Raw genomic sequence first — 14,664 nt, 5'->3', positions numbered from 1 at the left:
CATCTTGGTCGCTCTTCTTTGAACCTTTTCTAGCTCCACTATATCTTTCTTGAGATAAATAGGCCAAATCGACCATATTTAAAAGCTGTTAACTTAGACATCAAGCAAATAAAGTTCAATTTCCCCAATATTTCTAGAACGGATGAACAGATGATTGTTTCCAATGGTGGGCCACCACCACCTTAGCTGCTACAAACAAGGATATAATGAATTTATGGACCCTCCAAGGCACCCCCAATGGACGAGCATGCAATAGACAAAATTCCGCCCGCTATGGGTATATAACAGAAGAAATGGCTGTCAAAGTTTGTAAAATCAAAGTCCAAAATGCCTTGATCTTCAGGCAGGACCACCAGATGTGTAAAAAAGTGCCTCGTGTTCTACAACCCCGCCAACACTGATCCGAGATAGCTGGAAACATCTGGGACAACCTGGTCGGAGTCAAGTACCACTCGTAAAATCTTTTATAACCATTCTCGCCTTGCTGTTTTCTTGGACCTATAGATAGAAACAGTTTCAAAATGCACTAGAAACAGTGTCAAAATGGATGAGAGACCACAAATTAAAACTGAACCAAGACAAAACCAAATTCTTACTTCTAGAAAGAAACAAAACCCCAACCATAACAAACCTAGAAATAAACTCCATCACATATCCCTTACAACCCAACCTAAAACTGCTGGGAATAATGATAGACAAAGACTGCATCATGCAACTTCAAATTAGCAAAACAGTTCAGAAGGCATTTGAAACCATGCGCAACTGAAGATAGTCCGAAAATACTTCAACAACGAACAATTCAAACTCATAATACAAGCACTAATCCTAGGACTCCTGGACTACTGTAACATACTTTACCTGTCATACCCTGCCAACATGTTAAAACAATTACAAACAGTCCAAAATACAGTCCTAAGAGTAATATACTCGCTGAAAAAATACGACCACATTACCTCAGCTTTCCAAGACTCACACTGGCTCCCAGTACAAGCATGCATACAACACAAATTCTACTGCACCCTATTCAAAGCCCTAAATGGAAATGGATCAAGCTATCTGATCAACCGCCAAATCTGGAAAAATACATCCAGACCAAGGAGAACTCAAGCACACTTTACCTACCCCCCAATCAAAGGCATGCAAAGCAAAAAAATAAATAAAATTTGACGGTCTACTAGCCACCAGAGCAGCGAAAATAGACCACCACCTCTCAAATCTGTTGACCATGACACCCAACTACAAAACATTCAGAAAAGAAGTGAAAACCATACTATTCAAGAATTTGTCAAATGATCCAACCAAACCGTATCGACCATTCCCAGATCCTGACTCAAACTATAGCTATCAATCTTGTAATCTCCCTGGGAATGCCCAGGCTAATTTCTTGTTGTAAACCGTCTAGAACTGAAAGGTATTGGCGGGATAGAAGACATTAATGTAATGTAATAAGTGCAAGTAGTAGGTGCCCGGTTTGTAGAAAAGAAGCACGTACACAAGTGACTGATGCCAATAACCAGCAGTTACATGCCTAAGCGGTAGGTGCTATTCTTTCTATTAATAGTGGCCCTAAATTGTTTAGTGTGCCTGTCATTCCAGATGTCAGCGGGGCATATATGTGAGCAAAGCATGTGCACAACTTAGAGCACCTAGGCAGCTCACTTATGCATGTCGTAAAAGAGCACAACCTTCTTTTGGCGCACCAATGTGGCTTTTCGCTAGTATTCTATAACATAGTATTCTATAACAAAGTTTTTCAACCTTTTTACACCTGTGGACTGGCAGAAATAAAATAATTATTTTGTGGACCGGCAAACTACTAAGACCGAAATTAAAAAACACATTTCCGCCCCGTCTCCACAAGTCCGGTCCCCACAAACCATCTGATCCCATCCGCACAAGCCTCAGTTATGATTTTATATTGAATGTATTTTATTAAAGTATAAAAAGAAACACTATTCTGTACAATTGTCATTTTATAAATATAAATATTCAGAGCAAGGACCAACAAAACCCCTGTCTCCCCTCCCCTTCACATATATACCCTCTACTATCAAGAAAACTGAACAAGCCAAGTTATTACAGAATGCTACACAGAAATATCATGCTAACAGAATACTGCAGTCACACATGACAGGATTAGTGTTAGGAGAATGCCCTCTGGTCAGAGAGAGTCCTAAGCCAGCTGGAAGCTAAAGAAGCACTGCCTGGGCTTTGCAGTCCCCAGTTATGTCTCTAGCAGGATATATATTTCAAATCTGATATATTCTAATGACAAAATAGAAATAAAATTATTTTTTTTATACCTTTTGTGGTCTCTGCTTTCATCTTTTTTTCACTCTTTTCTTTCCAGCATCTGCCCTGTCTCTTCAATCCAGCATCTGCCCATTCCATCCACTGTCTACCCTCTCTCCCTTCCATATGTATTTGACTTCTTTCTATGCCCCTCTCCCCTTTCCATCCAGCCTGTGCCTCCTCTCCTTTTTACATCATTCATTACAGCTTCACTGCTTTCTTCATTTTTATCTCTCCTACACCAGATCTAGCATCTTTATCCCTCTCTTATTTCTCTGCTGACCCCTTTCCAGCATCAATCTCTCGCTACTTTCTCATTCCTCTTTCTCTCCCCTTTCCCTCATCTGATCTCTCCATTCCACCCTGACCCCTTTCCCCTCATGTAATCTCCCTGCCAGCTGTTTCCTTCCTTTTTTTCCTTCTCCCTTCCCTCCTCCCCCCCTATCCAACATTAACTCTCTTCCCATCCCTTTCCCTCCTCCCCTCCCAATAGCATCTCTCCTTCTACCTCCCTCCAGGTCCAGTAGCAGCTCTCCCTTTATCCAGCAGCTTCCCAGCCTCCAACAGTGGCTTCCTCTCCTTCCAGCAGATCTCAGTACTTGCCTGCAGCAGTGATTTCCTTAGGCAGCCTTGGGTTCTTTGCCGCCTCCGAGGAAAGGGGAAGTTGAAGAAGTGAATCATTACCCTGGTAAGTATGAGATCTTCTGGGAGGGGAGACAGCCACTATCAAAGGCTCCCCATGATCTTACTCCTGCGTGCCCTGCACATTCGCGGCCCCCTCCAAGCCGACAAAAACAGCTTTGCACCGCAGGCCCTGCCGCCTAAGACGAGCCAGAGGCCCCTACCTGCTGCATCCTGTACGTGGGCAGACTCTCAGCACAGACGTTGCTGATGGCCCCAATCCACACGCTGATCCCCCCCCCCCCGCACACGCTGACCAAGACAGGCTGCCGACGTCAGGACCTTCCCTCTCTGAGTCCCACCTATTTTGTTTCAACTTCCTGTTTCCGCATAGGGGGAATGCCCGACGTCGGCAGCCTGTCTTGATCGCTCGAGGCTGGGAGGAACAGCAGATTTCCGCCAACACCACAGGGGCAGGAAATTTAACGGCGTCGATTTCGCCGGCCCTGTGCAGACCGGCAGGAATTTTCTGCGGACTGGCAGTTGAAGAACAGTGGTCTATAATAGCTTACACACCCTTAATCCACTATAGAATTGGTGCCAAGCATATCCCTTTGGTGCCTCATTTTAAGTGCAAAAATTTATAGAAACGCCGCCTTAGTATGTAAACAACACAGTAACTGTTAGAGCACAGTTACATCATTACCACACTGGCTTGACAGCAAGCACTAATTCATTTAACTAATTGCACAGTTGTTACAGAGTAGGAAATGAGTAGAGACTGCATCTGCAGCTAACAAATGGTCAATTAGGGCCTGATTCTAGAAACGGTGCCTACTGCAGTACGCGCTCTTGCCGTTTCTCATGCATCTATGTTGTCAATACTCATACCACATGGTAGATTGTTTTCTTGTGCTAACTGTGCTCCCAACAGTTAACGCACAGGTTTTGCACTTAATACGCAATAAGTGTAAACATTACAGGTTATTAAAAGGGCCCCTTAAATATAGAGGGGGTGAGAGGAGTAAGGAAAAAAAAAAGTTTGATGCTCCATATGATAAATTGGAGTGTCTTGGATAGCATTTGAACAAATTTGCTTGCTTACTAGATTCAAATAAAAGAGAAATCTGCTCCTTCAGTTAAAGTGTAGCTCAACAAAAAGAATTGCAACATATGGAATACTTGCAAATTTAACAGCCTATAGATTAAGTATTAACATACCCATTCAGATTGAGGCAGTATGACACCATTTCATACAACTTCTTTTGTCCCACATTCTCCATTACTACCATTGCGCTTATTCTGAATAAGTCTGCAAACCCATAATATAAAATGCAGTCGGCTTTCTGGTCATCGCGACCTAAAACAATATCGAAAATAATTTAGACTTCCTAATATTAAAAATATTGTTGCAAAGAAGTACTTGTGAATAATAAGGTAGAAAACTAAAGTTGCTTACCTGTAACAGGCATTCTCCATAGACGGTAGGATAAGCAGCCAAACAAATGAGTGACAACGCAGAGCAGCTGTTTCTTGAATGTATGGAATTCCCTGCGAGCACGCCTCAGTCTTACAGACACCGTTAAAAGTAGCCAGCTAAAGAGGGAGCACACATTGGCCGATATCCTGCTGTCCATAGATAACCATTACAGAAAATCAACCTAGTTTGCTCCAAAGGCAAACAGAAGTAACAGGTCACATTGCTGAGGTTTACCTTACAGCAAAAAGAAACTAAACAATTGAACTACCAATATGGTTGGTAAAATGTTTTTATGAGAAAACTATTTTCACATTTTTAATGGAAAGTAATCCATGTACTTCTCTCACAACAGGTGTTCCATACACTGCTAATCAAACCAGGTAAATCTGCACCAACCACCCCTGGGGTGTTGGTAATATGATGTGATGGTAAAAAGGTGGTACTCTGGTGAACAAGCATTTTGCTGCTGGAGTTTTGTCACCTATACCTTTACAAGGGCCACATGCTGACTCTAAATCTGAAAAAAGTTTTCGTCCATCACATCCTGTGTTATGCGCCAGTTTATATTTATATCATTTTCATCAATAACGCTACTGTGAAGCGTTGGTATGCTACTGTTTCTGTAACACAATATTGCATTTCAGGACAGCTCATCGATCACATATACCAGTAATTCGTAAGTTTATATTAAAAAGTGATTATGCTGCTTTTTCTACCTGTGAATTTTTATATTTTGTTTGTTTTTGATTAAGATATTATAATTATGAACAGACAAGGTTGTGTTAACCATCCTGATAATTTCTGTTATCTGTGGACAATTTACTACACAAGATCAGCGAATCTGTCCAGCAGACTTCAAAGTGCATACACGCATTATTGTGGCTGTAAAGTTGGTGACCAAGATAAAGTGTGGGCACCACATGTGTGCTGCACTATTCCCGATTAACACAGTGGCAATGGTTAGAAATGGTAATGCGTTTCAGCACCTAAGAAGTATGTTTGGTTCGAGAAAAGTGAAATCAAAAATCAAAGAAGGTGTTTTTGTTGGACCTGAATTCGAGGAAGCTCCGACTGACTCCTGGCGTTGCTGGGTATTCTTAGGAGCAGCCGCTGCTTGGGAGTTAGAGGCCTGAGGTTGCCTGGAATTGGAATTGTTGCAATAGCCCTGGGAGTATCTGTGAGAGGAACAGCCTGCCGAGCCCTGACGAAACCTGTGGAAGGAACAAAAATTACCACAATCCCCTCACACTGGCTGTCAAGACTGATTTACAGGGAGAGACTTAGGATGGCGTTCAGCCTCAGTAGTCATAAAGTCGTCCAGGCCTTTACCAAAGAGGAGCTAGCCCTTGAAAGGAAGTTTGCTGAGAGTAGCCTTAGAGGAGGTGTCCCCTGACCAATTACAGACCCAAAGAGTCCAATGCATAGATAGTGTATAAGCTGAGACTTTGCCAAGAAATCAAATGAGATCATAAAGGGCGTCTGCTACATAATCCACCCCATCCATGATCAATGGTGGACAAGAAGGAAGTTCCGCAGAGGATGCTCCTTGTAATCTGGAATGACAGGCACGCGCCATAAAGGAAGCGGCTACCACCTCTTTCAGCCCCAAAGTCGCCACTTCATAAATCTTTTTCAACATAATGTCCATTCTACAATCCCAAGAATCCCTAAGCATCACACCCCCATCACTAGAGAGGGCTGTTCACCTGATCACTTGCACCACAGCGGAATCCATTTTAGGCTGTTCTAAAACCTGCTGACATTCAGGTGCCAATGGATAAAGCTTCAACAAAGCTTTAGAAGACTGAAAAGAGTTTTCTGGAGAGTCCCACTATGCTTAAAGCAGCCCAAGAAGCTGAGGATGAGCTAGAAAAAAGGAAGACAGCACCTTAGAATGGTCCAGGACTGAGGACTGAAAAGTGGAAGGAGGAGGATCTAGCTTCAGCTCTTTGAGATCATCATTAGTGAGAAAGGAAACAACTATGCTGAAAGAGCTTGTGAACCGTAGAGTCATCCCCCAAATCTGGACTTGCAGGGCGATCGAGGCAACTAGTCCCAGCAATGGTATCAGCCGGATCTAAAATAGCAGAATCAGGAGACCGCAGAGGCATCACATCTGAATGGAAACTGATGCAATCGAGGTCTACCACGGCCGGACAAGAGGGCTCTTGAGCAGGAAGCTTTGTTACTGATGTAACAGGCCTAGACAGCTCCATCATGCCCGCCTGCCACACTGAGTCCGTAGAAAACAAAACAAAAAAACCCTTTCCAGAGAAGTTGAATAAATTCTGACGAAAAGTTACAGCCTGCATCCATGGCAGGAAGCTGTTGAGACACACACGCTCCACTACAAGAGTCTCCAGACTCTTAATGTTGGCATTTTGCGCCAGAATCCAGTAGAACTGCTGGATGAAATTCTTTCCCAAAGTCACAGACCCAGGTCGGCTCCCCAGCCTGTAAGACCGCGGAGGAGGCCAAATCCGAAGTTCCTGCCCTTCCCCCTGCATGCTACAGCACATGATACACGGACACTGATCCGGTGGCAATCCGGCACAATCATGGCACAAATTCAAGAGATTAGATGCTGGGGAATCCATCTGAAATGATTTTTAATAAAATCGAGTTTTGAGGCAGAAATAAGACTTAGAAAAAAAGATTGATTAAAATCCAAGATGGCCATCGTCAGCGAATTCATACCCAAAATTGCAACCCCCCAAAATAAAAATAGCGATTTGGAGTCTGGTGGGGGATCTGAACCCTACCCACAGAAACTGTGAAAAATGGATTTTAAATTGAGTTCCAAGTCACCCCCCCCTAAGTTCCCATAGGAAATAATGGGAGGTACTCAGTCTCTGTAATGCCTTTGCCTGTCAGTGTTTTACTGCAGCTGAGTGGAGAAAAAAGGACTTTTCTGCCTTAGAAACAGCTCCAAAAGCAAAGGAATGAAGATCTTCAGATTGCCATCCGGCCAGAGACCTCAACCTCCACCCCCACAGATCATCTGCCATGTGGTAGGGGGCGGGAAAGGCAGCCTGTGCCTTGAAACTCAGATGGGTTTCATACAAACATAAGAATTGCTGCTGCTGGGTCAGACCAGTGGTCCATCGTGCCCAGCAGTCCACTCATGCAGCGGCCCTTAGGTCAAAGACCAGTGCTCTAAATGAGTCCAGCCTCACCTACATAGGTTCCAGTTTAGCAGGAACTTGTTCAACTTTGTCTTGAATCCTTGGAGGGTGTTTTCCCCTATAACAGACTCCGGAAGAGCATTCCAGTTTTCTACCACTCTCTGGGTGAAGAAGAACTTCCTTATGTTTGTACGGAATCTATCCCCTTTCAACTTTAGAGAATGCCCTCTCATTCTCCCTACCTTGGAGAAGGTGAACAACCTGTCCTTATCTACTAAGTCTATTCTCTTCAGTATCTTGAATGTTTCTGTCCAGATACACACAGCCTGCACTAGAAACCTGTGATGGAGTCACCGGCCAGCAGACCTCCACATGAAAGGACCCTGGGCACTAAACGAGGGTGGCACACAGCAGGCTGGCTCCACAGATCCACCAGAGTTTCTCTGTGAAGCTACAGTCTGGCTCTACAGGACTGTGTCCTTTTCTCTGACAGCGGACCATAGAGGAGGGGGTCTCAAGGCACTGAAGCCACTGAGAAATGAACTTTAAGCGAAAAATAAGAAACAGAAGCAGAGCACCAGCAAAAGACTTCTTCTCAGACTGCCTGCAGAAATTGAAAACTAAGTTTGTTTACCATTTCTCACACTAGGGGGAGTGCAGCATGTGTTCAGAAAAGATGTAGATTTCTGCAACACCTGGACTGTGGGTTGGGATTGAACACCTAGCATATAGAATCCTCCAGGTACTAACAGAATACCATTTGCAAAATTAATTAGGTTATAAGAGGTAAGGAAAAGATTTAATATTTGTACTGATCTACCTGTAATAGCAACCCTACTGAATGTTCAAGCCAAACTGTCCATTGTAACTTCCTGGTTAAGACCCAACCTCATGTAATGTAATCCGACCTTGAACTGAACAGGCAAAGGAAGAATAGAAAACCTGATTAATATAACATTTTTATTCTAGGGAAAGGACCAAAATCTTGGAATTCCCTCCCTGCAATATGATTAGAGCCCAAATATCACTGCTAAATGGATTACTTCTGATACTGCTTCTACTCTCTTCAAACCTGCCCCTTTTACAATTGCTATATAATGAGTTAAAAGGCCCAAAATCTGTATAATTTTTAAAATATATGGCTATGAAAGTTATGCATTTGTTCCCCTCTATATAAAAAAAAGCTTATGCACATTTCTGTTACACAGAGTAGGCAACCAGTTATACAATATCACAGAGAGTAATTTTTAAAGCCATTTGCATGGGTCCTTTACTCACTGAAATGGGCTTGAATAGTTAACCCTTATAAATGGGTAAAAGAACTCATGCAGTGACTAAATTTCACAAATACTTTAATGTACTCTAAGGGGAGGTGGTCTTGAGAACTGGTTAGGATAGATTTGGAACTATACATATTTATGAATTTTCATAACTATGCCCATATTTGCAGGTGTACCCATTTGCATGCATTTTCCCTGGGATAAGTTTAAAAGGAAAACTACATGTTATTTTACTCTGAAAATCTTGCAAAGTCTGTGGAGTGAAAAGTACACATGTACCTTTCAGTAAGGCAGGCAATTATAAAATTCTCTCTTTGTGCAAATAACCCATGGTATTCTATGAAGTGAGAGGGTGAAAGCTAAAAGAGGCTCAATTTTTGCTAACCATGTGCTAGTTTTAGAAATGGCAGCAACTCTTCTGGCATCAACCAACCAAAATAAAGATATAACTGAATGCTCCAACTTATATGAACTGAAATTACCTTAATGAAATAAAACATGTATTACGCGTTTGCTGTGAAACTCAAGGATTTGGGTGTTTTGATTTTTAAGAAAATATTTGATTTGTAGACCTGTTATGTACTGTTTATTGCAGTAGAGTAGCCTTGTTCATTTCAGACATACATTTTAATAAGAAGATGTAAATGTACCTGCACGTCCACTTTCTTGATAATAATTCTCCATAGATTTGCTCATCGAATGATGAATTACAAACCGCACATTTGATTTATGAATTCCCATACCAAATGCAATAGTCGCCACTACCACCTAAAACATATACATCATAATTGCATAAATGGGTGTGCACATGATATATACTTTTATTTAAGTACTTATATATTTGTAGAAATGCATTGTTGTTAACCTGGATTTCATTTGTAGCCCATCTTTTATGAACTTTTGTTTTCTCTTTGGGATCCAAATTTGCATGATAAGCACCAGCTGAAATTCCCCTTTTTTGCAAACAAATAGTTACTTGCTCTGAATCTTTCTGAGAAAAGCAGTAGATGATTCCTGTGCAAAAACAAACAAAAGCTTTAACTGATTAAAATTAGAGACATTATTCGTGAAAAGAACAGCAGATCTTTGCATGAGCCAAAACTTTAAATTTTAATGGAAGGAGCACATTAACCCTCCAGTTGTGCACACAAATATTAAATACATTTCAGTTACGAAAACTCAAAAACTTTAAAGCACACATGTTGCACCTATTTCATGAAAGCAACATATGCACTCACTTGGCTTTATGAAAATATCCAAAGGGAAGTAGATGCCCACATGTATATCTGCTCAGAGGCAGGTGTGTGTGTGTCCCTAATAACAGGTGCAAATACAGTGTATTTTATGGTAATATATAGAAATAAAAAAAGAGGAAATAAGATAATACCATTTTTTATTGGACTGACTCTATGCATTTTATGATGAGCATATTTTACAAAATAGATGCCTAAGAGCCAGTTCTTTCAATGAAGCACCTACACTTAGAAGAGGTAAATTTATGAAGCATTTTCCACTAGAATAAAACCAATTTCGTTTTAGATCTGTAATTCATCAGGTCGCTAGGACTCAAGCATGAGTTAATGGCACCTAACAAAGCTCGACACCAACACATTAGTTTCAATTTCTCATACACATTGACAACGCTATGCTGAAAACATGTGATAGCGAAACTCTAATACTGAAAATTTACAAATGAAAAACGAGAGTGCAAGTTTGGACTCATTTACATCATTTGGTTAGATCAGGCAGAGAACAGCCTGTAGCTGAAGTGCTAACTGTCAGGGATCTCAATAGATATGCGTTGTATTTGAGAGACATCAGTGATCAAGACAGATAAAATTACAGCACTGATGAACTGTTCAATGACCTAACAACTGAATTACTTGCTCAGTGGTACAAAGCAAATCCAAAATTCCGTGGTTCCATTATAACCAGCCATGTTAGGATTAAAGCGAAGTTGAAATCCATGTGGGAACAAGCCAGCAAAATTTCTGTGGGCGGAGCAAAGTTGGATGAGAAAGACATTTATGAAGAAGTTCGACACACTGATGGACATACTTATCTGGAAGTGTGAAATTTTGTCTGCGTCAGTGGAATACACATAATTTGTGACTACAGAAGAGAAGACCTTCGTCTAAAAGTACGATTCTCTAACCAGCGTCTGTCATAAACGCTAGTTAGAGAATTGTGGAACCGTCCCCACCCCTCTCCCCAGCAACGATTGTGGCAGGAGAGATGCCCTCTCTCTCCTGCCGACACCCACCGCAACCCCTTGAATGATCGTGGCAGGAGAGATGCCCAATCTCTCCTGCCGACACCTGCCGTGGGTGACGGGACAAAAGTGTGCGAGACAAACGCGTGCCAACAATTCAGCGCAAGACTTTACCTTGCCGCAGGAAAACCTTCTTTTAAAGGGTTCTGATGGGGGATGTGGGGGGGAACCCCCCCAACTCTACTTAATAGGGATCGCGCTGCCTCACGCTGCTGTGTTGGGGGTGTGGGGGGGATGTAACCTCCCACATTATACTGAAAACTTAACTTTTTCCCTAAAAAAATAGGGAAAAAGTTAAGTTTCCAGTATAATGTTATAATGTGGGGTTACAACCCCCCAAACCCCCCCCCAATCGCCAGCGTGATCCCTATTTAGTGGGAGGTTCCCCACCAACACCCCCCATCAGAGCCCTTTAAAAGAAGGTTTTCCTGCGACATGGTGAAGTCTTGCGCTGAATTGTTGGCGCTCGTTTGTCGGCGCGCGTTTGTCTCTCACACTTAAGACTATGAACCCCTGCCATGACATCCCAACCCCGAATGATTGTGGCAGAAGAAATGCCCAATCTCTCCTGCTGGAACCCCCCCGAATGATCTCAGCAGGAGGGATGCACAGTCCCTCCTGCCCGCCACTCGCCGTGACTACCCCCCCCAAATGATTGGGGCAGGAGGGATGCATTGTTCCTGCTGCTCAGCACCTGCCGCGACCCCCGATAGTTCTCTAGCAGGAAAGATACCCAAATCTCTCCTGCCGGACAACCCCCCTATGAAAATTTGCCGGCAGGAAGGATGCCCAGTCCCTTCTGCTGGACACCTCCCATCCCTATCCTCTTTCCCACATTCCATTCTGCTGGCAGCTGACTGGCCATGGCAAAATCTAACTTGAAAAATATTAATTAATGTTTGAATCTAGGCACATGCCTGTCCTGATGAAATGGAATTACTCATAACCAGCCTAGAGATTTGGAGAAAGTCGCCAATCAGAAAAACAGAAGTAAAGAGAACCCTAAAGATTATACTTTTCTTGAAAATGCATTAAGAATTGAAGGTTGCAGGGTACTGTATTTATAAGAGGAAAACAGACTAGATCAGTGTTTCTCAACACGTGGTACGCGTACCCTTAGGGGTATGTGAACCACTTGTTGAGGGTACACAGTACTGGCTGTCATCGAGGATATTGCCTGCCCACCCCCCTCCGCCAAAGCCGCTGGGGATCATTCCTTTTTCCCTGCCCCCTTCTGCTGAAGCTGCTGCCAGGTATCCCATATTCCTGCCCGCCCCCCTCCGACGGAGCGCTGGTGGGGATCCTTCCTTCTTACCCGACTCCCCCTCCACTGAAGCCCCCGGGGGAATCCCTCCTTCCTGCCTGCCCCCTTGGAAGAATATGTCAGCGGTTTTTTCACACTGCATGTAGCTGACCCAGAAACCTTCTCTTTGATGTCAGAGGGAAGGCTTATGGTCAGCCACGTGCAGCGTGTGAATCGCTACCTGCGCGTCCCTGCAACAAGTGCCCTGAAGGAAGCGAGTGCTGTATAAGCAAGTAAGGGAAAGAGGGGACATGATCTGGGACAATGGGAGAAAGGACCTGGGGGGGGGGAAGGAGCACGATTTTGGGACAAAGACAGAAAGGGGGGGTACGAACTCGGGATACAGAAAGGGGACACTAACTTGGGAGGGAATAGATTAGAGAAACTGGGCCTCTTCTCCCTCGAACAGAGGAGATTGAGAGGAGACATGATTGAAACATTCAAGGTACTGAAGGGAATAGACTTATTAGATAAGGACAGATTGTTCACCCTCTCCAGGGTAGGGAGAACGAGAGGGCACTTTCTAAAATTGAAAGGGGATAGATTCCGTACGAACGTAAGGAAGTTCTTCTTCACCCAGAGAGTGGTAGAAAACTGGAACGCTCTTCCGGAGTCTGTCGTAGGGGAAAACACCCTCCAGGGATTCAAGACAGAGTTAGACAAGTTCCTGCTGAACCGGAACGTACACAGGTAGGGCAAGTCTCAGGGCGCTGGTCTTTGACCAGAGGGCCGTCGCGTGAGCGTACTGCTGGGCACGATGGACCACTGGTCTGACCCAGCAGCGGCAATTCTTATGTTCTTATGAGAATTGTTGGTCATGAGTTTGTGAGTGAGAGAGAAAGAGATGGTGCACATTGGGAAAGGAAGAAGAAAATTGGAGAGACAGAGAAAGAGAGAAGTAGAGGTAGAGATGCATGGGGAATAGAAGGATGAGAGGGAGAAATGTTGGATATGGTGGTGGAGAGGGAACAGAGGGACAGACTGAAGGGGAAGGAATGTTGGACATAGTGAAGAAGGGAGATGTGGAATGGTGCTGGAGAGGGGTGAAAGGACAAATGGGCATGGGGCTGGTAGGCAGTAGTGAAAAATCCTTCACATGATCTGGGTGGGGGGGGGGGGAGATGAGAGAGGGAGAAATGTTACCAATAGAGGTGGAGGAGAAAGGAAGAAAAGTTTGACTCATGGAGGGAGAGAGAGATATATTGGTTGGGGAAGGGAATGAGATGTGGAGGAGAGAAAGCGTGCAGGAGGCAGAAAGAGAGGAAGGAAGGAAGTGCAACCAGACTCATGAAAGTCATCTAATCCCACCATTGCCCTAGGTCAGGGGTAGGCAATTCCAGTCTTCAAGAGCCGGAGCCAGGTCAGGTTTTCAGGATATCCACAATAAATATGCATGAGATAGATTTGCATCTCAAGGAGGCAGTGCATGCAAATCCATCTCATACATATTCATTGTGGATATCCTGAAAACCTGACCTAGCGCTGGCTCTCGAGGACCGGAATTGCCTACCCCTGCCCTAGGTACATTAAATAGATTGTGATCCTGCCGGGACAGACAGGGAAAAACACTTGAGTACCCGATGTAAACCATTCTGAGCTCTCCTGGAAGAATGGTATAGAACAGGGATCTCAAAGTCCCTCCTTGAGGGCTGCAATCCAGTCGGGTTTTCAGGATTTCCCCAATGAATATGCATTGAAAGCAGTGCATACACATAGATCTCATGCATATTAATTGGGGAAATCCTGAAAACCCAACTGGATTGCGGCCCTCAAGGAAGGACTTTGAGACCCCTGATATAGAAAATTGAATAAATAATTAGTCATTTGGATTACTGTAATTTTCTTTATAAAGGTATTAAGGATCACAAACATCTTCGACTAGTTCAGAATACTGCTATCAAGCTTATTACTGGTCTTCGTAAATTTGATAATGTAATTCCACTACTAAAAACTGCTCACTGGTTGCCTGTTTCTCATAGAATAATTTATAAAATTCTACTTTTGGTTTTCAAAATTCGAGCTGCAGAAACTCCTCTATACTTAAGCAGATATCGGACGCCTTATTATCCATCTTGAACTTTAAGATCTATTAACGAAAATCATCTAATTGCTCCTTCCTTTTGCCAAATCATATTCGATACTCATCTTTGTGCCATTTTTTCTGTGCAAGGTCTTGAACTCTGGAACTTTCTGCCAATAAATTTAAGACTTCAAAAATCTTTTAACACAATTTAAAAAGGATCATAAAACATATCTGTTTGCAGATGCTTACACAATTCAAGATTTTAGTA

General features: G+C 43.2%; 1 protein-coding gene across 5 annotated transcripts in view; it reads right to left on the bottom strand.

The window, feature by feature from the left end:
• The window catches only part of RECQL (RecQ like helicase), a 115,181-nt gene that overhangs the window by 27,457 nt on the left and 73,060 nt on the right, over positions 1-14,664 (bottom strand). For all 5 annotated transcript variants that reach the window (XM_033952267.1, XM_033952264.1, XM_033952263.1 and 2 more), the window contains exons 9-11: positions 9,664-9,812; positions 9,449-9,566; positions 4,135-4,273 (exon numbers count right to left, since the gene is read on the bottom strand). In XM_033952267.1, the coding sequence (XP_033808158.1) occupies positions 4,135-4,273; positions 9,449-9,566; positions 9,664-9,812 (406 nt within the window). The remainder of the gene's footprint in view (positions 1-4,134; positions 4,274-9,448; positions 9,567-9,663; positions 9,813-14,664) is intronic.

This window comes from Geotrypetes seraphini, chromosome 7 (genome assembly GCF_902459505.1).
Source record: "Geotrypetes seraphini chromosome 7, aGeoSer1.1, whole genome shotgun sequence".
Lineage (NCBI taxonomy): Eukaryota > Metazoa > Chordata > Amphibia > Gymnophiona > Dermophiidae > Geotrypetes > Geotrypetes seraphini.
This window is presented reverse-complemented; position numbering and strand designations above follow the sequence as displayed.